Source organism: Cetorhinus maximus, chromosome 6, assembly GCF_964194155.1.
Source record: "Cetorhinus maximus chromosome 6, sCetMax3.hap1.1, whole genome shotgun sequence".
Taxonomy (NCBI): domain Eukaryota; kingdom Metazoa; phylum Chordata; class Chondrichthyes; order Lamniformes; family Cetorhinidae; genus Cetorhinus; species Cetorhinus maximus.
The window spans coordinates 2,959,663-2,984,514 of record NC_135884.1 but is presented as its reverse complement, the minus strand read 5'-3'; the positions used below and the strand labels follow the sequence as shown (position 1 = coordinate 2,984,514).

General features: G+C 48.0%; 1 protein-coding gene across 1 annotated transcript in view; it reads left to right on the top strand.

Moving 5' to 3' along the window:
* uroc1 (urocanate hydratase 1) overlaps positions 1 to 24,852 on the top strand; it is a 110,562-nt gene that overhangs the window by 28,919 nt on the left and 56,791 nt on the right. The window contains exon 8 of the mRNA XM_078543100.1: positions 11,688 to 11,831. Within this exon, the coding sequence (XP_078399226.1) occupies positions 11,688 to 11,831 (144 nt within the window). The remainder of the gene's footprint in view (positions 1 to 11,687; positions 11,832 to 24,852) is intronic.

The window sequence follows — 24,852 nt, the reverse complement described above, 5'->3', positions numbered from 1 at the left end:
TTGTCGAGGCTGAAGCACCATGAGATCGATAGACTTCTGCTGAGGTAAGGATTTGAGGGACCTGGCAGAAAGGTGGTCAAATATATTTAAGATAAAGATCAGCCATGATGGAATAGAATTGTCTAGAGGGGCTGAATGGCCCTGTGCATGTTATCTTTTCCCAAACAGTTTAATGTTCTGTCTTTCAGAGAAACTTCACAATGTTTATACTGTTTTCTTCCTCCCAGTCAAGGAGACTCAGTGATGTGGGTTGGATGTTTTGAGGGAAACTCCAGTTCAGTGATTTTGTTTCTAAACCAGTAATCTGGCAGGTCGAGACCAGAAACCCCAAACAAACTGATTTAAAGTCACACCAGCACAGTTTTAGAAGTTGAACTCAATTTTAAAACAAAGTCTGGAAATAAAAACGTGAAAGTGACTATGAAGCTGTTGGATTGCTGTAAAAAACCCAAACTGGTTCATTAATGACCCTTTAGAGGGGGATCTCACTGAGCCTGGGTCTTTATGTGACTCCTGAACCCGCATCAATGGCTTTGACGTTTAACTGCCCTAAGAAATGGCTGAGGCAAGACATTCAGTTTATATCAATCTGCCAACGGTGATTCAGGAAGAATACTTAGCTTCATCTATCCAAGAGGGGTCTAAGGATGATAAATAAAAACCAGCCTTCATGACAGCGATGCCCAGATCCGGAGAATGAGCAGAAATATTTTTTTTCTCCCTTCGTCTCTGCCAATTACATTCCAATCCAGCTGAGATGGGTGAACACGTTCATTGCCTCCTGTCTTTAGGAGACTGGAAGTTTTGCAATCGACCCGTTCTCGCTGAGAGACAACCCAACACAACATGGGTCGTGTCACAGAGAGGTGACGATTATGGGTCAGTCTGGAAACTCTCCTCACTCGGTCCAGCAAAACCTCACATCAAGTTTTCAAAATGTAATTTGTTACAGAAACAGAGTAAAGCTCGCTCTACACTGTCCCCATCAAACACTCCCAGGACAGGTACAGCACGGGGTTAGAAACAGAGTAAAGCTCCCTCTACACTGTCCCCATCAAACGCTCCCAGGACAGGTACAGCACGGGGTTAGATACAGAGTAAAGCTCCCTCTACACCGTCCCCATCAAACACTCCCAGGGCAGGTACAGCACGGGGTTAGATACTGAGTAAAGCTCCCTCTACACCGTCCCCATCAAACATTCCCAGGACAGGGACAGCACGGGGTTAGATACAGAGTAAAGCTCCCTCTACACTGTCCCCATCAAACACTCCCAGGACAGGTACACCACAGGGTTAGATACAGAGTAAAGCTCCCTCTACACTGTCCCTATCAAACATTCCCAGGACAGGTACAGCATGGGATTAGATACAGAGTAAAGCTCCCTCTGCACTGTCCCCATCAAACACTCACAGGACAAGTACAGCACGGGGTTAGATACAGAGTAAAGCTCCCTCTACACTGTCCCCATCAAACACTCCCAGGGCAGGTACAGCATGGGGTTAGATACAGAGTAAAGCTCCCTCTACACTGTCCAGTGAAACACTCCCAGGACAGGTACAGCACGGGGTTAGATACAGAGTAAAGCTCCCTCTACACTGTCCCCATCAAACACTCCCAGGACAGGTACAGCCTGGTGTTAGATACAGAGTAAAGATCCCTCTACACTGTCCCCATCAAACACTCCCAGGGCAGGTACAGCACAGGGTTAGATGTAGGATAAAGCTCCCTCTGCACTGTCCCCATCAAACACTCCCAGGACAGGTACAGCACAGGGCTAGATACAGAGTAAATCTTCCTCTACACTGTCCAGTGAAACATTCCCAGGACAGGTACAGCACAGGGTTAGATACAGAGTAAAGATCCCTCTACACTGTCCCCATCAAACACTCCCAGGACAGGTACAGCACGGGGTTAGATACAGAGTAAAGCTCCCTCTACACTGTCCCCATCAAACACTCCCAGGACAGGTACACCACAGGGTTAGATACAGAGTAAAGCTCCCTCTACACTGTCCCTATCAAACATTCCCAGGACAGGTACAGCATGGGATTAGATACAGAGTAAAGCTCCCTCTGCACTGTCCCCATCAAACACTCACAGCACAAGTACAGCACGGGGTTAGATACAGAGTAAATCTCCCTCTACACTGTCCCCATCAAACACTCCCAGGGCAGGTACAGCATGGGGTTAGATACAGAGTAAAGCTCCCTCTACACTGTCCAGTGAAACACTCCCAGGACAGGTACAGCACGGGGTTAGATACAGAGTAAAGCTCCCTCTACACTGTCCCCATCAAACACTCCCAGGACAGGTACAGCCTGGTGTTAGATACAGAGTAAAGATCCCTCTACACTGTCCCCATCAAACACTCCCAGGGCAGGTACAGCACAGGGTTAGATGTAGGATAAAGCTCCCTCTGCACTGTCCCCATCAAACACTCCCAGGACAGGTACAGCACAGGGCTAGATACAGAGTAAATCTTCCTCTACACTGTCCAGTGAAACACTCCCAGGACAGGTACAGCACAGGGTTAGATACAGAGTAAAGATCCCTCTACACTGTTCCCATCAAACACTCCCAGGGCAGGTACAGCACAGGGTTAGATACAGGATAAAGCACCCTCTACACTGTCCCCATCAAACACTCCCAGGACAGGTACAGCACGGGGTTAGATACAGAGTAAAGCTCCCTCGACACCGTCCCCATCAAACACTCCCAGGACAGGTACAGCACGGGGTTAGATACAGAGTAAAGCTCCCTCTACACAGTCCCCATCATACACTCCCAGGACAGGTACAGCACGGGGTTTGATACAGAGTAAATCTCCCTCTACACTGTCCCCATCAAACACTCCCAGGGCAGGTACAGCATGGGGTTAGATACAGAGTAAAGCTCCCTCTACACTGTCCAGTGAAACACTCCCAGGGCAGGTACAGCACGGGGTTAGATACAGAGTAAAGCTCCCTCTACACTGTCCCCATCAAACACTCCCAGGACAGGTACAGCCCGGGTTTAGATACAGAGTAAAGATCCCTCTACACTGTCCCCATCAAACACTCCCAGGGCAGGTACAGCACAGGGTTAGATGTAGGATAAAGCTCCCTCTGCACTGTCCCCATCAAACACTCCCAGGACAGGTACAGCACAGGGCTAGATACAGAGTAAATCTTCCTCTACACTGTCCAGTGAAACATTCCCAGGACAGGTACAGCACAGGGTTAGATACAGAGTAAAGATCCCTCAACACTGTCCCCATCAAACACTCCCAGGGCAGGTACAGCACAGGGTTAGATACAGGATAAAGCTCCCTCTACACTGTCCCCATCAAACACTCCCAGGACAGGTACAGCACGGGGTTAGATACAGAGTAAAGCTCCCTCTACATTGTCCCCATCAAACACTCCCAGGACAGGTACAGCACGGGGTTAGATACAGAGTAAAGCTCCCTCTACACTGTCCCCATCAAACACTCCCAGGACAGGTACAGCACGGGGTTAGATACAGAGTAAATCTTCCTCTACACTGTCCAATGAAACATTCCCAGGACAGGTACAGCACGAGGTTAGATACAGAAAAAGCTCCCTCTACACTGTCCCCATCAAACACTCCCAGGACAGGTACAGCACGGGGTTAGATACAGAATAAATCTTCCTCTACACTGTCCAGTGAAACATTCCCAGGACAGGTACAGCACAGGGTTAGATACAGAGTAAAGATCCCTCTACACTGTCCCCATCAAACACTCCCAGGGCAGGTACAGCACAGGGTTAGATACAGGATAAAGCTCCCTCTACACTGTCCCCATCAAACACTCCCAGGACAGGTACAGCACGGGGTTAGATACAGAGTAAAGCTCCCTCTACATTGTCCCCATCAAACACTCCCAGGACAGGTACAGCACGGGGTTAGATACAGAAAAAGCTCCCTCTACACTGTCCCCATCAAACACTCCCAGGACAGGTACAGCACGGGGTTAGATACAGAGTAAATCTTCCTCTACACTGTCCAATGAAACATTCCCAGGACAGGTACAGCACAGGGTTAGATACAGAGTAAAGATCCCTCTACACTGTCCCCATCAAACACTCCCAGGGCAGGCACAGCACAGGGTTAGATACAGGATAAAGCTCCCTCTACACTGTCCCCATCAAACACTTGCAGGACAGGTACAGCACGGGGTTAGATACAGAGTAAAGCTCCCTCTACATTGTCCCCATCAAACACTCCCAGGACAGGTACAGCACAGGGTTAGATACAGAGTAAAGCTCCCTCTACACTGTCCCCATCAAACACTCCCAGGACAGGTACAGCACGGGGTTAGATACAGAGTAAAGCTCCCTCTACACTGTCCCCATCAAACACTCCCAGGACAGGTACAGCAAGGGGTTAGATACAGAGTAAAGCTCCCTCTAGACTGTCCCCATCAAACGCTCCCAGGACAGGTACAGCACGGGGTTAGATACAGAGTAAAGCTCCCTCTACACCGTCCCCATCAAACATTCCCAGGACAGGTACAGCACGGGGTTAGATACAGAGTAAAGCTCCCTCTACACTGTCCCCATCAAACACTCCCAGGACAGGTACACCACAGGGTTAGATACAGAGTAAAGCTCCCTCTACACTGTCCCTATCAAACATTCCCAGGACAGGTACAGCATGGGATTAGATACAGAGTAAAGCTCCCTCTGCACTGTCCCCATCAAACACTCACAGGACAAGTACAGCACGGGGTTAGATACAGAGTAAATCTCCCTCTACACTGTCCCCATCAAACACTCCCAGGGCAGGTACAGCATGGGGTTAGATACAGAGTAAAGCTCCCTCTACACTGTCCAGTGAAACACTCCCAGGACAGGTACAGCACGGGGTTAGATACAGAGTAAAGCTCCCTCTACACTGTCCCCATCAAACACTCCCAGGACAGGTACAGCCTGGTGTTAGATACAGAGTAAAGATCCCTCTACACTGTCCCCATCAAACACTCCCAGGGCAGGTACAGCACAGGGTTAGATGTAGGATAAAGCTCCCTCTGCACTGTCCCCATCAAACACTCCCAGGACAGGTACAGCACAGGGCTAGATACAGAGTAAATCTTCCTCTACACTGTCCAGTGAAACATTCCCAGGACAGGTACAGCACAGGGTTAGATACAGAGTAAAGATCCCTCTACACTGTCCCCATCAAACACTCCCAGGACAGGGACAGCACGGGGTTAGATACAGAGTAAAGCTCCCTCTACACTGTCCCCATCAAACACTCCCAGGACAGGTACACCACAGGGTTAGATACAGAGTAATGCTCCCTCTACACTGTCCCTATCAAACATTCCCAGGACAGGGACAGCATGGGATTAGATACAGAGTAAAGCTCCCTCTGCACTGTCCCCATCAAACACTCACAGCACAAGTACAGCACGGGGTTAGATACAGAGTAAATCTCCCTCTACACTGTCCCCATCAAACACTCCCAGGGCAGGTACAGCATGGGGTTAGATACAGAGTAAAGCTCCCTCTACACTGTCCAGTGAAACACTCCCAGGACAGGTACAGCACGGGGTTAGATACAGAGTAAAGCTCCCTCTACACTGTCCCCATCAAACACTCCCAGGACAGGTACAGCCTGGTGTTAGATACAGAGTAAAGATCCCTCTACACTGTCCCCATCAAACACTCCCAGGGCAGGTACAGCACAGGGTTAGATGTAGGATAAAGCTCCCTCTGCACTGTCCCCATCAAACACTCCCAGGACAGGTACAGCACAGGGCTAGATACAGAGTAAATCTTCCTCTACACTGTCCAGTGAAACACTCCCAGGACAGGTACAGCACAGGGTTAGATACAGAGTAAAGGTCCCTCTACACTGTTCCCATCAAACACTCCCAGGGCAGGTACAGCACAGGGTTAGATACAGGATAAAGCACCCTCTACACTGTCCCCATCAAACACTCCCAGGACAGGTACAGCACGGGGTTAGATACAGAGTAAAGCTCCCTCGACACCGTCCCCATCAAACACTCCCAGGACAGGTACAGCACGGGATTAGATACAGAGTAAAGCTCCCTCTACACAGTCCCCATCATACACTCCCAGGACAGGTACAGCACGGGGTTTGATACAGAGTAAATCTCCCTCTACACTGTCCCCATCAAACACTCCCAGGGCAGGTACAGCATGGGGTTAGATACAGAGTAAAGCTCCCTCTACACTGTCCAGTGAAACACTCCCAGGACAGGTACAGCACAGGGTTAGATACAGAGTAAAGCTCCCTCTACACTGTCCCCATCAAACACTCCCAGGACAGGTACAGCCCGGGTTTAGATACAGAGTAAAGATCCCTCTACACTGTCCCCATCAAACACTCCCAGGGCAGGTACAGCACATGGTTAGATGTAGGATAAAGCTCCCTCTGCACTGTCCCCATCAAACACTCCCAGGACAGGTACAGCACAGGGCTAGATACAGAGTAAATCTTCCTCTACACTGTCCAATGAAACATTCCCAGGACAGGTACAGTACGAGGTTAGATACAGAAAAAGCTCCCTCTACACTGTCCCCATCAAACACTCCCAGGACAGGTACAGCACGGGGTTAGATACAGAGTAAATCTTCCTCTACACTGTCCAGTGAAACATTCCCAGGACAGGTACAGCACAGGGTTAGATACAGAGTAAAGATCCCTCTACACTGTCCCCATCAAACACTCCCAGGGCACGTACAGCACAGGGTTAGATACAGGATAAAGCTCCCTCTACACTGTCCCCATCAAACACTCCCAGGGCAGGTACAGCATGGGGTTAGATACAGAGTAAAGCTCCCTCTACACTGTCCAGTGAAACACTCCCAGGACAGGTACAGCACGGGGTTAGATACAGAGTAAAGCTCCCTCTACACTGTCCCCATCAAACACTCCCAGGACAGGTACAGCCTGGTGTTAGATACAGAGTAAAGATCCCTCTACACTGTCCCCATCAAACACTCCCAGGGCAGGTACAGCACAGGGTTTCGATGTAGGATAAATCTCCCTCTGCACTGTCCCCATCAAACACTCCCAGGACAGGTACAGCACAGGGCTAGATACAGAGTAAATCTTCCTCTACACTGTCCAGTGAAACACTCCCAGGACAGGTACAGCACAGGGTTAGATACAGAGTAAAGATCCCTCTACACTGTCCCCATCAAACACTCCCAGGGCAGGTACAGCACAGGGTTAGATACAGAGTAAAGCTCCCTCTACACCGTGCCCATCAAACACTCCCAGGACAGGTACAGCACGGGATTAGATACAGAGTAAAGCTCCCTCTACACAGTCCCCATCAAACACTCCCAGGACAGGTACAGCACGGGGTTAGATACAGAGTAAATCTCCCTCTACACTGTCCCCATCAAACACTCCCAGGGCAGGTACAGCATGGGGTTAGATACAGAGTAAAGCTCCCTCTACACTGTCCAGTGAAACACTCCCAGGGCAGGTACAGCACGGGGTTAGATACAGAGTAAAGCTCCCTCTACACTGTCCCCATCAAACACTCCCAGGACAGGTACAGCCAGGGGTTAGATACAGAGTAAAGATCCCTCTACACTGTCCCCATCAAACACTCCCAGGACAGGTACAGCACAGGGCTAGATACAGAGTAAATCTTCCTCTACACTGTCCAGTGAAACAGTCCCAGGACAGGTACAGCACAGGGTTAGATACAGAGTAAAGATCCCTCTACACTGTCCCCATCAAACACTCCCAGGGCTGGTACACAGGGTTAGATACAGGATAAAGCTCCCTCTACACTGTCCCCATCAAACACTCCCAGGACAGGTACAGCACGGGGTTAGATACAGAGTAAAGCTCCCTCTACATTGTCCCCATCAAACACTCCCAGGACAGGTACAGCACGGGGTTAGATACAGAGTAAAGCTCCCTCTACACTGTCCCCATCAAACACTCCCAGGACAGGTACAGCACTGGGTTAGATACAGAGTAAAGCTCCCTCTACACTGTCCCCATCAAACACTCCCAGGACAGGTACAGCACGGGGTTAGATACAGAGTAAAGCTCACTCTACACTGTCCCCATCAAACACTCCCAGGACAGGTACAGCACGGGATTAGATACAGAGTAAAGCTCCCTCTACACTGTCCCCATCAAACACTCCCAGGACAGGTACAGCACGGGATTAGATACAGAGTAAAGCTCCCTCTACATCTAAAAGCCAACACCCGGTGAAAGCATTTGTTGCACCCAGGGTGAGATTTTCTATTTGCCTCAAGTTCATTCTCTGAGGAATATTGGCCAGTTTTGTGCCATTGATTCATGGACTCCAGAATATGTTTCAAAATATCCCAAACTCAATTCTATTGGACTTTTCCAGTCAACAGTGAGATAATCCAATTTTCCTATCACCCTGGGTTGGATACAAACTCAGTTGGTCGAAGTGTAAACTGCACAATGTGAACAGTTAGAATCTGCCTCAAATAATTGGGATGAGTTGATATTATTTATGGTGCTTTTTATTGGAGACAGATTTTGCTAAGTTGTCGTCACATCTGTTCATCTTTATTTTTGTGACGCACTATCCATTATGGAGATTATTACACTGTGCAATCAAAGAGACAGGTTTCATTGAATTAAAGATAACCATCACATGCTGCAGAATCACTTTGACTGATACATTTCTGCTCCATCAGTGTCCAGGGGCTGTTTTTGTCATCAACCCCATGGAACTCACATGGACACCCATTGAGAGTAAAGTGAGAGGTGATAGAGACTCTGTGATGAAAATGCATTGGAGCTCAGGTAGATAGACTTCAACAAGGAAGCTGTCTACAGGTGAATGTGAATTGGGTGTGCTGGCTAAAGATTGAGGTGATCACATTTTAAAAATCAGCGCAGAGCAGCATTTCTGTGGTGTCATGCATGACCTCGGGATGTCACAAAGCACTTTACAGCCAATGAAGTACTTTCGGAGTGTAGTCACACAGCAGCCACACACATTTTCACACAGCAAGATCCCAAGGACAGCAGTGAGATAAATTACCAGGTCACCTGTTTTCAGAATGTTGTCTGAGACCAACATTGGTCAGGCCTCTGGTCTTCTTCCGATCGTGGACATGGGATCTTTCACAACCTCCTCAGAAGGCAGGTTAATGTCTCATCCAAAAGACAACACCTTCAACAGTGCAGCAGTTCCTCAGTACTGACCCTCTGACAGTGCAGCACTCCCTCAGTACTGACCCTCTGACAGTGCAGCACTCCCTCAGTACTGACCCTCTGACAGTGCAGCACTCCCTCAGTACTGACCCTCTGACAGTGCAGCGCTCCCTCAGTACTGACCCTCTGGCAGTACAGCACTCCCTCAGTACTCACTCTTTGACAGTGCAGCACTCCCTCAGTACTGACCCTCTGACAGTACAGCACTCCCTCAGTACTCACCTCTGACAGTACAGCACTCCCTCAGTACTGATCCTCTGAAAGTGCAGCACTCCCTCAGTACTGACCCTCTGATAGTACAGCACTCTCTCAGTACTCACCCTCTGACAGTGCAGTGCTCCATCAGTACTGACCCTCTGACAGTGCAGCACTCCCTCAGTATTGACCCTCTGACTGTGCAGCACTCCCTCAGTACTGACCCTCTGACAGTGCAGCACTCCCTCAGTATTGACCCTCTGACAGTGCAGCACTCCCTCAGTACTGACCTTCTGACAGTGCAGCACTCCCTCATTACTGACCCTCAACAGTGCAACACTTGCTCAGTAATGACCCTCTTAGAGTGCAGCACTCCTTCAGTACTGACTGTCTGACTGTGCAGCATTCCCTCAGTACAGACCCTCTGACAGTGCATCACTCCCTCAGTACTGACCCTCTGACAGTGCATCACTCCCTCAGTACTGACCCTCTGACAGTGCAGCATTCCCTCAGTAATGACCCTCTGACAGTGCAGCACTCCCTTAGAACTGACCCTCGGACAGTGCAGCACTCCCTCAGTACTGACCCTCTGACAGTGCAGCACTCCCTCAGTACTGACCCTCTGACAGTGCAGCGCTCCCTCAGTACTGCCCCTCTGACAGTGCAGCACTCCCTCAGTACTGACCCACTGACAGTGCAGCACTCCCTCAGTACTGAGCCTCTGACAGTGCAGCACTCCCTCAGTACTGACCCTCTGACAGTGCAGCACTCCCTCATTACTGACCTTCAACAGTGCAACACTCCCTCAGTAATGACCCTCTTAGAGTGCAGCACTCCTTCAGTACTGACTGTCTGACTGTGCAGCATTCCCTCAGTACTCACCCTCTGACAGTGCATCACTCCCTCAGTACTGACCCTCTGACAGTGCAGCACTCCCTCACTACTGACCATCTGACAGTGCAGCACTCCCTCATTACTGACCCTCTGACAGTGCAGCACTCCCTCAGTACTGACCCTCTGACAGTGCAGAACTCCCTCAGTACTGAGCCTCTGACAGTGCAGCACTCCCTCAGTACTGACCCTCTGACAGTGCAGCACTCCCTCAGTACTCACCCTCTGACAGTGCAGCACTCCCTCAGTACTGACCCTCTGACAGTGCAGCACTCCCTCAGTACTGACCCTCTGACAGTGCAGCACTCCCTCAGTACTGACCCTCTGACACTGCAGCACTCCCTCAGTACTGACCCTCTGACAGTGCAGCACTCCCTCAGTACTGACCCTCCGACAGTGCAGCACTCCCTCAGTACTGACCCTCTGACAGTGCAGCACTCCCTCTCTCCACCCAGATCACTCAATCCCTTGCCTCGCCAGCAACACATTTAATTACCTCTTGAACCCTGGTCTCCTTAAATGCCCTTCCCTCAGAACAGAGAACTTCATTGGCTGTAAAGCGCTTTGGGAGGCCTTGAAGTTATGACAGGTGCTAAATAATTGCCGGTTCTTTCTTTTATTTGTGACCTGGATGTCTCTGGCTGACCGTTTAAAAATTCTGTGGGATGTGGGCTCGCTGCCAAGGCCAGCATTCGGCTGCCCACCTCGAATTACCCTGTGAGAAATTAAGAGTAAACCATATTGCTGTGGGTCTAAAGTCACATGTAGGCAATAGTAAACCAAACGGGCTTCACGGTTACCATTAATGAGGTTAACTCAGTTCCAGATTTTTTTTATTAACTGAGTTTTTATTAATTAATAGAATTTAAATAGTGGGATTTGTGCCACTAGGGGAGGTGGTATTGTCACTGACTTGTATTGCAGAGACCCAGGGTAATGCTCTGGGGACCCGGGTTCGAATCCCACCACAGCAGATGGTGGAATTTGAATCCAATAAAAATCTGGAATTAAAAGTCTGATGATGACCATGAAACCATAGTTGATTATTGTAAAAACCCATCTGGTTCACTAATGTCCTTTAGAGAAGGAAATCTGCTGTTCTTACCTGGTCTGGCCTACATGTGACTATAGACCCACAGCAATGTGGTTGACTCTTAAATGCTCTCTGAGCAAGCAAGGGCAATTAGGGATGGGCAATAAATGCTGGCCTAGCCAGTGATGCCCACATCTCATCCATGAATAAAAAAAAAATCTATGCCCCCAGAGCTTTAGCTTTGGTTTCCAGTTACTACTATACCACTGTCTGCCTGCAACAAGGCATGAACAATAAGCATTGGCACATTGTAAACTCAAACTGAGTGTGTTGAAGAGTTCAAGTCCATGTCTGTTTGTGTTTCAGCTGACAGTATTGAACGCAGGCCGACGCTACCTGGGCTTAGACAACCTCAGCGGCAAGGTCTTTGTGACATCAGGACTGGGCGGAATGAGCGGAGCACAGGCCAAGGCTGCGGCCATCATCGGTTGTGTGGGAGTGATAGCAGAGGTGAGTCCATTTCCTGCGCTCTGTGCCACCAACAAATCGCCTCATCTGGTCTGAGAAAACACCAACAAACTGGGAGGGACAGGGAGATGAGGGGAAGTTTTCCTTTACACCCAGGGGTGACCTTCTCTACTATAGCCTTCCCTCCAATGACCCTCCATCATTAAGTTAGAAAGGGGGCTGATCGCTGATGATTGCGCAGTGTTCAGTTCCATTCGTAACTTATTTAGATACTGAAGCAGCCCATGCCAGGATTCAGCCAGACCTGGACAACATTCAGGCTTTGGCTGCATCGTGGCAAGTTGTATTTATGCCACACGAGTGCCAGGCAATGACCATCTCAAACAAGAGAGAGAGTTTAACCATCTCCCCTTAATGTTCAATGGCATTACCATCACTGAATCCCTCAACATTAACACCCTGGAGGTTACCATTGACCAGAAACTGAACTTTTTAAAAAATTCATTCATGGGATGTGGGCTTCGCTGGCTAGGCCAGCACTTATTGCCCATCCCTAATTGCCCCTTGAGAAGGTGGTGGTGAGCTGCCTTCTTGAACCGTTGCAGTCCATGTGGTGTAGGTACACCCACAGTGCTGTTAGGGAGGGAGTTCCAGGATTTTGACCCAGCGACAGTGAAGGAACAGCGATGTATTTCCAAGTCAGGATGGTGTGTGACTTGGAGGGGAATTTCCAGGTGGTGGTGTTCCCATGTGTTTGCTGCCATCCTTCTAGATGGTAGTGGTCGTGGGTTTGGAAGGTGCTGCCCAAGAAGGCTTGGTGAATTTCTGCAGTGAAATGGACTAGCTGTATAAATACGGTGACTACAAGAGCAGGTCAGAGGCTGGGAATCCTGCAGCAATTAACTCACCCCCTGACTCCCCAAAGCCTGTCCACCATCTACAAGGCAGAAGCCAGGAGTGTGATGGAATACTCCCCACTTGCCTGGATGAGTGCAGCTCCCACAACACTCAAGAAGGCTGACACCATCCAGGACAAAGCAGCCCACTTGATTGGTGCCTCATCCACCACCTTCAACCATCACTGCCCCAGAGGGGCAGGGAGAGAAATCAAGGGTCCTGGTGTTTCTCCTGTTTCTGGGCCCCTTTAACCCTCTCCCTCAATCATACATGTTGAACATGTGTTCAGTTGTGCGAGGTTAAGCGAGGACGCAGGTTAAACCCTGTTGTTCTGAAATGGTAGCACTGGTTACAGTTCAATTTACTCACTGATTGATGTCATGGTCTGCCTGCTTTGTATATTTCAGGGAAACATTAGGTGTGTGTGGTCGTGTTTATATAATTATGTAAAGGCACTAATCGCTCATAAGGTATTGGGTGAACATGTTGTGGGTTCATTTATTTACACTAGGCACATGAGAACAATACAATGGTAGAAAGCTTGAGACATCAGAGCTGTGCTTTGTGCTTTGCTCAAAGCAAAAGTGAAACGAAAATTGGATTTTCTAGTGATGTCATGCTGCAATCCCTTAAAGGCATATTACAACATCCCCCTTTCTTTTTAAAGATATTTCCCCCCTTCCAAGGAAGTATAACTATTTACAATCCATGTTCATGTTTAGTTACCATTACATAAGTGAATAGAACCGATGAATCTATGAGTCTCTAAAGCCTAGAGGTAACCTGCTGGTACTCCCAGATCTTGTAATGGTGACCTTGTCTGGAGGTTTCTTTAATTGCTCACAGTGATCTGTGGGATTGTCAGTCTTGGATGTTGCTCCTGGTTGCATTTGGGAACTTGTCTCGATACAATAGGATTGTACGGTAGTTGAAGAACTGGAATGGATCTGATTCGTCTTTGGTTATGCTTCATCATTGCACCTTTGTGTGTAATGGCTTCATAAGACCTTGGTTCCAAACAAATCCTTGTCACCTCGGCTGGTTGTCATGTACCTTCTGTGGGATCCTGGATGAGAACTTGTTGTTCTAACTGTAAATTTGGCAAGTCTGCACCTGCGTTTTTATCGTGCACGCTGGTCATCTTCTCTTGCAGCTTTAAAATTTGCCCTCTAGTTTTTGAGAGAGTAGAATGGGTAAGAGTTCATGAATTGGTATGTAATGGTTGCCAAACATAAGCTCTGCAGGTGATGGAATAGTTGTACTTAAAGGTGTTGCTCTCAAATGTAACATTGCGATGTATAGATCTTGCTTGGTCTGTCTACATTTGAGAATTAGGGATTTCACCGTATGAATCATTTAATTAGCTAGGCCATTAGATCTAGGGTAATGAGGGGAAGAAGTAGTGTGATCGATATTCCACTTTTCACATATATCCTGAAATGGCTTACTAATAAATTATGGACTGTTATCCGTAATGATCTCTCTAGGCACACCAAATAAATTATATTTAATGCGCACCTGAATGGCACCTAAAGTGTGCTTGGGGTCCTTGGTAAAGTAGTCAACAACGACATAGACATGAAAGCAGTCAGATGTGATTTTGGACAAAGGATGAGTAGGAACTTCATGTGGAATGAGTGGTGCTTTGTGCTGACTTGACATATGCTCTTGACATGCCTCGCACTTCTTGAGGACAACTTCAAAGTTATTGTTCATACCCAGCCAATAGACTGTCTCTCTTGTAAGTCTTCCCATCCGATCTATATGTAAACGATGAAGTTGTTGAAGGAAATCAGGTCACAAAGATTCCAGCATGATGATCTGCTGCCTTTAAAAGTGACTCCCCGTGAGATGCCTAGCTGTCTGGATAAGGCCAAAATAATCTCACGTGTTTGTGGACATGCTGAATTGAATCAGGTCATCCTTCAATGATGGTTTTCTAGTTTCTGTGGTGTGGAATTTCTCCTTGTAGCTTCTGGCATTTGTATTGTGCAAAATGTACCAGAACAATTTGGAGAACATCTTCAAATTCAGTGTCAATGAAGTCAACTTGTAGATCTAAGGATCTATCTTCTGTTTCCACTGGGTTAGGCAATCTGCTAAGCGTATCCAATATGTCCATCGAGTTACCGGGCCTGTACCTAATCTCACAGTCATAACCTTGAATCTTTATCAAGAGACATTGCAATCTCGGCGATGCACTGGTCAATGGTTTTCACCAAATCATCTCCAGGGGCTTGTGGTCAGTCTCTACATCAAACCTTTTACCAAATAGATAGGTATGGAAACACACATTTCCAAACACTGAAGCTAATGTTTCCCACTCGATGTTGGAGTAGTTGGGTTGCCTTACAGACAGAGATTTTGAAGCAAATGCAATCAGTTTGTCTTTTTGTGGTATGTATGCTCCCAGATCTTTCTGTCAGAGTAGTTGTCTCCTTGGGATTATAAAATTACAATGTCGATGTTTCTGATAAAGACGGTTTCAGAGTTTTGAAGGGGTTTTCCTGGTCTTTGTGCCACAGGAAAGGCACATCCTTTCTTAGCAATTCCCTTAGCGATGGAGATTTTTCAGCAAAATTGGGAATGTATGGAGACAAGAAATTAATGAGACCTAGACATCTTCCAAGATCATCCTTATCTTGAGGAGTTGGCAGGGCCTTAATATCCCCTTGGATCAGGATGTTGGCCAGCACTGGAATAAATAGAACTGAAGAAGCTGATCTGCTGACCGTTGATGGCACATTTCAGACAGTTGAGCACCAACCCTTCGTTATGGGCAGAATGTTTCCCTTGTTGGGCGGGCATGCGCCTGACCTGCTCGAGCGTAAAATGACGCATGATGATGTCAGGCGAGTGTCCGGCTGGCGAGGGCGAGAGTCAGCAGCGCGCCCACCAACAATTGTTAAGCCCATTAATTAATTAATTAAATTGAATTTTTCCCTGCCCGTCCAACCTCACGGTTGGCAGGTGGGCAGATTAGCCAAGCGGCTTTTGCGTTTTTTGCGAAACCCCATCCAGGGGCAGGATGAGGTATCGACCAGTGGATTAGAAAAAAAACTTTTAAAACTCGCTTTTAACATTCCCCTGCTCATGTGACATGAGGGGACATGTTTTCCTTATTTTTCGATTGTTTATTTTTAATGTTAAAATTCTTCAGCTCCCTGAGGCAGCTCTGTGCCCTTAGGGAGTTTGCGCTGAGCGCACCCGCGTGTATGTGCTGACTACCACACTCGCCTTCCCCCCCTCCACACCACCCAGGCAGCGCTGAGCATTTCAGCACGCAATTCACACACTGGCTGGCCTTTAACTGGCAGTTGGCTTCACAGCTACTCTTGGACCGTCCCGCTGTTCCTGCCCGGCAAGGTAAAAATCCTAAACAAAAACAGAATTACCTGGAAAAACTCAGCAGGTCTGGCAGCATCGGAGGAGCAGAACAAAGTTGACATTTCGAGTCCTCATGACCCTTCAACAGAACTAAGTAAAAATAGGAGAGGGGTGAAATATAAGCTGGTTTAAGGTGGGGGGGTGGGGGGAGAGGTGGGGGATGGGGGGGGTGGTTGTAGGAACAAGCAAGAAGTGATAGGAGCAGATAACCAAAAGATGTCACAGACAAAAGATCAAAGAGGTGTTGAAGGAGGTGATATTATCTAAAAGAATGTGCTAATTAAGAATGGATAGCAGGACAAGCAAGGTACAGATAGCTCTAGTGGGGGTGGGGTGAAATAAGACTAAAAGGGCATAAAAGGTATAGATTTAAAAATAATGGAAATAGTGGGAAAAGAAAATTCCTGCCCTATGTGCCGCTTGCATCAACAAGTGCAGGTTATGGTCATGTTCTTGCTTCGTTCTTCCCACAACAGCAATGTCATCGGCGATACAGGTGTATCCAGGCACAGTGCATGTAACGCGGTCCATGTGAGCTTGAAAGAGATCCTGGTTAAGATAGCCCGAAAGGAAGTCATTGAAAACAGCATCGTCCGAACGGGGTACAGAATGTAGTAAGCTTTTGGGACTTCTCTGTAAGATATACTGACCTGTAGTCATGCTTGGCATTAAGCTTCAAGAAGAATTTTGCCCTTCAAATCTCAGTTTAACACTTCAAATGTGGGATTTTGTAAGGATAACATTTCAAAGCTGTGTTTAAATGTTGTGGATCGAGGCATACTCTCAAGTCTTTCTTTATGACACATGATTAAGCTGCACCAATCAGTGTGCTCTTGTACTCTTCTAATTATTCAGTCTTTCTCCATTTTGTCTAGTTCTATCTTAAATTTGTCTTGTAAGTAGATGCTGCACTTAGGTGGTGGATCAATTGATGGACATGCATTCTGCTGCAAGTGTAATGTTGCAGCTCCATTGAAACTGCCAATTTTGTGAAAACATTCTGGATATTTCAATGTTAGGTCATGAACTGAGGTGATAGGGGTAGTTTCTGAGGTTGATCTGTCTTGTGATGTCTGATTGATTCCATGGATTGTTACTAGTGTGAGGTCACGACATGCCAGTAGACCTGCAATCACTGGGCCTTTAGTTCCTACGAAGTAGAACATCTGTGACACCCAATTGGACTGATTGTACTTGCCCCCCAGGTCCATGGAAACTGCACATGGAATTAGTGAACCATTGTACGCTGAAAGTTTCACAGCAGCAGGTTTTGTCCTGGCCTTCCATCTGTGGATTCTTGTCTTTTAGAATCCACAGAAGTAGGAGGTTGGCACTTCCCCCTGTGTCAATCTTGGCCAATATCGAATAGTTACCAACTTTCTTAGGACAGATAATTTGAATCTTGGCAAACGCTTCGGATGGTGTGATGGTATCTGTGTTTTCCATGTGACTGACGGTGTGAAACATGTGTTCTCAGCTCCTCACCTCATTGGGCACATCATGGTGAAGCTTTGGTTTGTCCAGCGCCTCATGTTTATGTTTCTGACAGGACACCAGATGGTCATTCTTATTACTTGAAGGTCCCCGTTGTGTACGGTCTGTTTGGATCAGTGCACGGCTCTTTGTTGCTGCACCAGCCTTTGCTCTAGTGCACTGCCGCTGCCAATGGCCCCTTTCTGCCACATGCCTTGTAGGATTGGTGGAAAGCTGGGCATGTCCTTGGTGCACACAGGAGGCCACACCTTCCACATGTCTCGCTAGGTTTAGGTGTTCTAGTGAGTGCGTCAATAATTGGGGTCGTACGTAGGAGCCGTAACCTTTGTCAACCTTTGAAGATTGCTACGTTTTGGTCTTGTCAAGCAGATCTTTCTGGAACATTTCCATGGGTCTGGGTGTGATCACCAACTCAACAATTCTGCTTGCCAGCTCCACAATTGAAAAATGACAGCACCTACCCCTCTGCATCTGCTGATGAAGTGGTCTCTGGATACTGTGGGCTGCTTTTGAAATGACATGAACTCCAGTTGATGAATACGAAGTTTAACCTGATTCTGAACCGGTCTTCCAATGTAGTCCATATCTTTTGGGGATCCTTTAGCTCTTCTGCTATTAATCCTGACGTGTTCAGCCTGTGTAGACCTTTATTCCCCATTGCTAGGTGAATTCTTATGGCTTGCTTGTCTGGTTCAGACACACCTGGAACAAGACACAAGAAACCACGGACAGAATTTTACATTCGGCAGGTGTGCCTGAACCAAACAGGTGTAAAATTGTGCAAGCTGACGTTGGGCGAGTATCCTGATGTCATCGCGCACTCGAGCGATATTTCGCTTTGCAGGCGCGTGCAGCAGTTGGAGGCGTGCCCGCCGACAATGAAGCCACCGGCGCAATTGTCAGCGATTTCTCGTGGCCCATCCAACCTTAGGGTTGGCAGAAGGGCCAATCGGCCAGGCAACCTTTACATCTTTGATGAAACCTCATCCGAGGGCGGGATGAAATCTCCATGAGGAAATAAAATAAAAAGAAATGTCTGGGACAGCATTTTTATGGGGTCTGCTTTCTGGTGCCTGATTGTGCCGCATGGACCATTTTTTTGCAGCTTTTTTTGTTATTATTTTCAGGCCTGTCTCTCCCTGGGGCAGCTGTCTGCCTTCAGGGAGCTCGGTGAAAGCACTCACCCCGCGCCCCCGATGATGTTGTCACCCACCCCCCACACCCCAGCAGCGCTGAGCTTTTCAGCCCGCGTTTCATGCTGGTCAGTGTGAAATCATCATCGGAGGCCGACCGTGTTGAGTGGCCCATTTCCCGACTGCTCCCAGGCCCACCGATCACACACGCCTGACGGCTGGGTGGGGGTGGGGGTGGGTGATATTTCAGGCCCATGGGTGGAATCGTCCCAGATTTGCACTAAGTGCGGTAGTGGGCGAATGGTGGATTTTCATGCCATATCCTCGCTTCCCGTCTCATTAATTATGTAGCCACAGGAAACACGCCGTCTCGCTGGCCGACAGCCTCTGAATGTCCCACCACACCGTTACCTCACTGTTTCCTCACTCCGGGGGCCATATCTAAACTGCAGCCGCACACACAGTTCTCAATGCCTGGAGCCCAGGGCTGCTCCAGTGAAGACATGGCCCTGAAAGACAGGGAGAGTTCAGTGACCTGTCACTGGGATGCCTTTCAGAGGCCCGCTGTGATGTCCTCTACCCCCACTCTGGCCGCAGGAGGTCCAGCAATCTCTCCACTCCGGCTTGGGAGGCAATGGCAGTGGGGGTCAGTGCCAATGCTGCACAGAAGAGGTTGGCCATCCAGTGCAGAAAGAGGATGAATGATCTCATCCATATCGCCAGGGTACGGCAACCATCTCATCCTCTAAACTCACACACACACACACACCCATCACACACTCACTGGCATCTCACTCACTGCCAGCTCAAGGGACATCACCACTCACTCTCTCACACTCACCCTCACATCTCCATCTGGCCTCATCTCCTCTGGAGGCTGCCTCCTCAGCCCTCACCATCATGAGGCCATTTGCACAGATCAACATGTGCCCCCTACACACACCCTGGGATACCCTCCTTCCCCAGTACAGCCCTCACCCTGCAGCCTCTTCCCTTGCCTGAGGCCACTTCTCCCCCTTCCCCAAAGCCCCAGCCCTGCAGCTGGTGAAAAGCCCCCCCCGACCTTACAGCTGGTCTGGTGGGTAGAGACCTGCCCGTGAGTCCCCCTAGCAGTGATGTGGTGCTGCCTGTGAATCCTGGGGCTGAGACCCCGAGTGCTGCTCGAAACAAGGTGGGCAAACAAACCTCAAAGTCCTGAGTGAAGGGCAGCTCACCAGGTGCACACCACTTCTGTACGGTTGTGAAAGACGTCAGTGTGGGATCACATCGATGTGCTCAGATGATCCAGTGTTGGAGAGGGATGATTCCGGTGGAGCTGGGATTATAATGAGATGTTAAAGTATTGAAATTAGGTTCCCGATGTGCGGCAATGGGAAACTCAGAGCACCATTGTTGGGCGGAGCGAACAATCACAAACTGGTTTCACGATGGCATGAAACTGATTTTTGGCCTTCTCGCTATATTGTCTGCTCAAGCCCGCCATGATGCCCATCACTGACGGAACCAGATGATTCTGCCGCATCGCTCTGTATGCACTTTAAACATTTTGAATTTGGTTAGCAGGTCAGCGGGATTTTTGTGAAGGTTTTGACAATATCCCTTTGACCTTCCTTCTCCTATAGTACCTGGGATGAGTGGCGCTGTAGCTGTTTTTGCATGTTTTTCTGAATCTCCACCTGTTATAATTGCCGCCTTCTCTGGCCTGATTATTGAGGATTTTTTGTTTGTGTTTTTTTTTTGTTTGACCCTTTCTCGCTCACTATTGATCCGGCCCATACCCTGGTCACTCACCTTTTCTAACTGAGCTAAGCTGTTGCTGGTCCTCTCAAAGTGCTGGCCCTCTCAACATGCTGTCCCAACACTGAACTGACAGGTTATGCGCTGCAATCTCACTGCGAGATATCTGTCTGCTTACAAGCTTTTTATTTGAGCACCGTATCTTCAAAGCTTTGCTGTGCAGTCACCACGCTGTGTTTTCAACGCTTTCTGATGCTGTGACTCTGTTACGGTCTGACCAAAGAATCGAGGGTCATCTCATGCCATGTAACATGATCTAAGACTTCACCATGTTGTACCTGTACTTAATATTGCTGCTGTTGTTTAGAAGGAACCACTGCTGCACACCATGTCGCGTGTGTTATAATAATATAAAGGCACCAGTCACTCATAAGGCATTGTGTAAACACGTTGTGGGTTCATTTATTTAAACTAGGTACATGAGAACAAATATACATGGATAGAAAGCTTGAAGACATCAGAGCTGCATGTGTGAACTCTGCTCAAAGCAAAAGTGAAACTTAAACTGGATCACGTGACACACTGCCCTTCTGGTGATGTCATGCTGCAATCCCTTAAACATATATATTACAACATTTGCACAAACCCCCTCAACAATATGGCAATCAGCCACCAGTCAGCACAATTTGCATCAGAAATATGTGCTTGTGCTGCAAACTACCATTTCAGAACTTTAAGGTACCCCATAGCAGCACCCAATAATCTAATTTCACCCCCAATTCCCAGCATCTGGTCCTTTCTGTTTGTGAATCTTGGTCAGCGCTAACTGGACATCTGAATTCCCTACATATCAACATTGATCGCAGAAATACTTCACAATAGCTGAGACACCTGAGAGAAGCACGTTTGTGAGGTTGTGAAGGGCACCCTATCATAGAAACATAGAAATCATACAAAATAGGAGCAGGAGTAGGCCATTCGGCCCTTCGAGCCTGCTCCGCCATTCATTATGATCATGGCTGATCGTCCAACTCAATATCCTGCTCCCCCTTTCTGCCTTGATCCCTTTGATCCCTTTCGCCCCAAGAACTATATCTAACTCCTTCTTGAAAACATACAATGTTTTGGCCTCAACTACTTTCTGTGGTAGTGAATTCCACAGGCTCACCACTCTCTGGGTGAATAAATTTCTCCTCATCTGAGTCCTAAATGGTCTACCCCATATCCTCAGACTGTGACCCCTGGTTCTGGACTCCCCCACCATTGGGAACATCCTTCCTGCATCTACCCTGTCTGGTCCTGTTAGAATCTTATAGGTTTCTATGAGATCCCCCCTCATTCTTCTGAACTCCAGCGAATATAATCCTGACCGCCTCAATCTCTCATCATGCGTCAGTCCCGCATCCCAGGAATCAGTCTGGTAAACCTTTGCTGCACTCCCTCTATAGCAAGAACATCCTTCCTCAGATAAGGAGACCAAAGCTGCACACAACCAATCAACTAATTCACAGGCAAAGTGAAAGCAGGACCACACTATTGAGAGGGAGGAGGTCGGGTCAGAAAGGGCCCAGCCCAGTATACTAAATACTTGATAGATCAAGATTAATCGCTAGGGCTTAAATCAGTACAGGTTTAATGTTTCACAATAACTTATCAACCAGGCTCTACTTATGACAGGATTCCATTTAATGTCCAAGATTAAAGTGAACTCAACAAGGGTTAAGGTTATGTTCCTTGAAAAGCCAACAAATTAACAGCTTTCAACATTAAATATGTCCAAGTGAGTTGCAGTCTGATTCATTATATTGTTGCTCGCTATGACCTTGAATGTTGGCCTGGGTACAGTGGAGAACATTTCCCTGGTCACTTGCATTCACCTAGGGACTGAAACAAGGTGTGTCTCTGGGGCAGGCCGCATACCATCGAGGGAGGAGGTCAGTTTGGGATGGGCCTGGCCCAGGGGCCTGGACTACACGCCATTGAGGGAGGAGGTTGGGAAATGCCTTCTGGGGGTAGAGGTGAGGCACTATGCGCTTTACCTTACCTTGCACCCCAGCAGCCTCCAGCTAGTTCTGAAGTGAAGAAAGCTCCAACAGAACAGAAACAGAACAATCCCTCACGTGAGTCCTGACGCGAGGTAATCTGGCATGCCCTATTCGGCCAATGATTGCTGAACAACAGTAGTGATTGGCCAAGTAGCCTGTCAATCAAGATGGTCTGCGCGCCAAATTGGCTGCTTTTGGACATTGACCATCCAGATTGACAGGCTACTCAGCCAATGAGCCCAGCCCCCACTAAGCGTAAGTGTCCTGGTGATTAGCACCCTGTGCAGCCCCCTCTCCCAGGCCCTGCTCCCTCCACCACCGACGCACAGTAGCAGCAGTGCGTACCATAGACCAGGTGCATTGCAGCAACTCACCAAGGCTCCTTAGACAGCACTGTCCTAACCCACGACCACTACCATCTAAAAGGACAAGGGCAGCAGATAGATGGGAACACCACCACCTGCAAGTTCCCCTCCAAGTCACTCACCATCCTGACTTGGAAATATATCGCCGTTCCTTCACTGTCGCTGGGTCAAAATCCTGGAACTCCCTCCCTAACAGCACTGTGGGTGTACCTACACCGCATGGACTGTCGCAATGGGCAATAAATGCTCACCTTGTCAGTGGTGGCCCCAACCCAAAAACAAACAATAATTAAAGCTAATAATCTCTGCAGCTACCAGGTGTGGTTTTCCTGTTACTGGTTGTTGAGCAGAGAGGTATTTGGCAGCAGAGAGGAAAAGATTTGGCAAAGTTTGAGAATGTTCCTCTTCAACCGAAGCAGAGCTGAGTTGTCTTTTGGAATGGGAAGATAAAGATCATTGAGCAACTCCTGGCATTAAGATACAAGGTGCTCATTCAGTCTTGAAGAAAACATTGGGACAAGACCATACAAGCAAGTTCCCCTCAATGTCCTGGCTCGCCTGAAAATGAACAACATGCAGATTCTTTCATTGAGGCCAACTCCCTTCTACAATAAGAACAACACAGCAACCGTATAGTGGTTGACCCTGGGCTGTGTCCTCTTTGTGTTAATCATGGGGCTTTCAAACAAAGAGTACACGGAATCACAGGAAACCACGTTACTTAGCAACATATCTGGCCAGTGAATTTTGGTTACTGTTGGGAGGTTGGGGGGTGGGGGTGACGGAAGGCTTCAGTCAGTGAAGGTTCCAGAAACTGCTGCTTCTCCGAGGCTAAGTGCCATTCGGAAATTCACTCTCAGGCTGCTGACTGAAACTTTCAAACATGGTCCTCCTGGGCTGGTCATTTTGTTTCACAACGTGAAGCAATAAATCTGCCCATCCATCAGAAATGGGTTTATTGCAGGGCCTCTAACATTGAGCAGCTGCAATATACTGGGATGGAGTAATGTGAGAATGTGGAATCAACTCCAGTTTGTACAAAGCCTTAGTCCAGCCCCATCTGAAACAACTGGGTTCAATTCTGGGCCCCGTGCCTCAGAAAGGAGATATTGGCCCTGGAGAGGGAGTAGCATAGACTCACCAGAACGACATTAGGGCTAAGGGGTAAATTTATAAGGACAGGTTGAGTAGGCTAGGCTTCTGCTCCCTTGAGTATAGCAAGTCGAGGGGTGATGTAATTGAGGTCTTTATAATGAAAATTTAGTGCCTCTGATGAAGGGAATCCTCATAAAACAAACTAGCACATGAACACAGGGCAGTGAGCACACTAATACATGTACACAGGGCAGTGTACACACTCACATATGTACACAGGGCAGTGAACACAGTAGCACATATACACAGGGCAGTGGGCACACTAATACAAGTACACAGGGCAGTGAACACATTCACATATGTATACAGGGCAGTGAACACATTAGCACATATACACAGGGCAGTGGACACACAAATACAAGTACACAGGGCAGTGAACACATTCACATATGTATACAGGGCAGTGAGCACACAAATACATGTACACAGGGCAGTGTACACACTCACATATGTACACAGGGCAGTGAACACAGTAGCACATATACACAGGGCAGTGGGCACACTAATACAAGTACACAGGGCAGTGAACACATTCACATATGTATACAGGGCAGTGAACACATTAGCACATATACACAGGGCAGTGGGCACACAAATACAAGTACACAGGGCAGTGAACACATTCACATATGTATACAGGGCAGTGAGCACACTAATACATGTACACAGGGCAGTGTACACACTCACATATGTACACAGGGCAGTGAGCACACTAATACATGTACACAGGGCAGTGTACACACTCACATATGTATACAGGGCAGTGAACACATTAGCACATATATACAGGGCAGTGGACACACTAATACAAGTACACAGGGCAGTGAACACATTCACATATGTATACAGG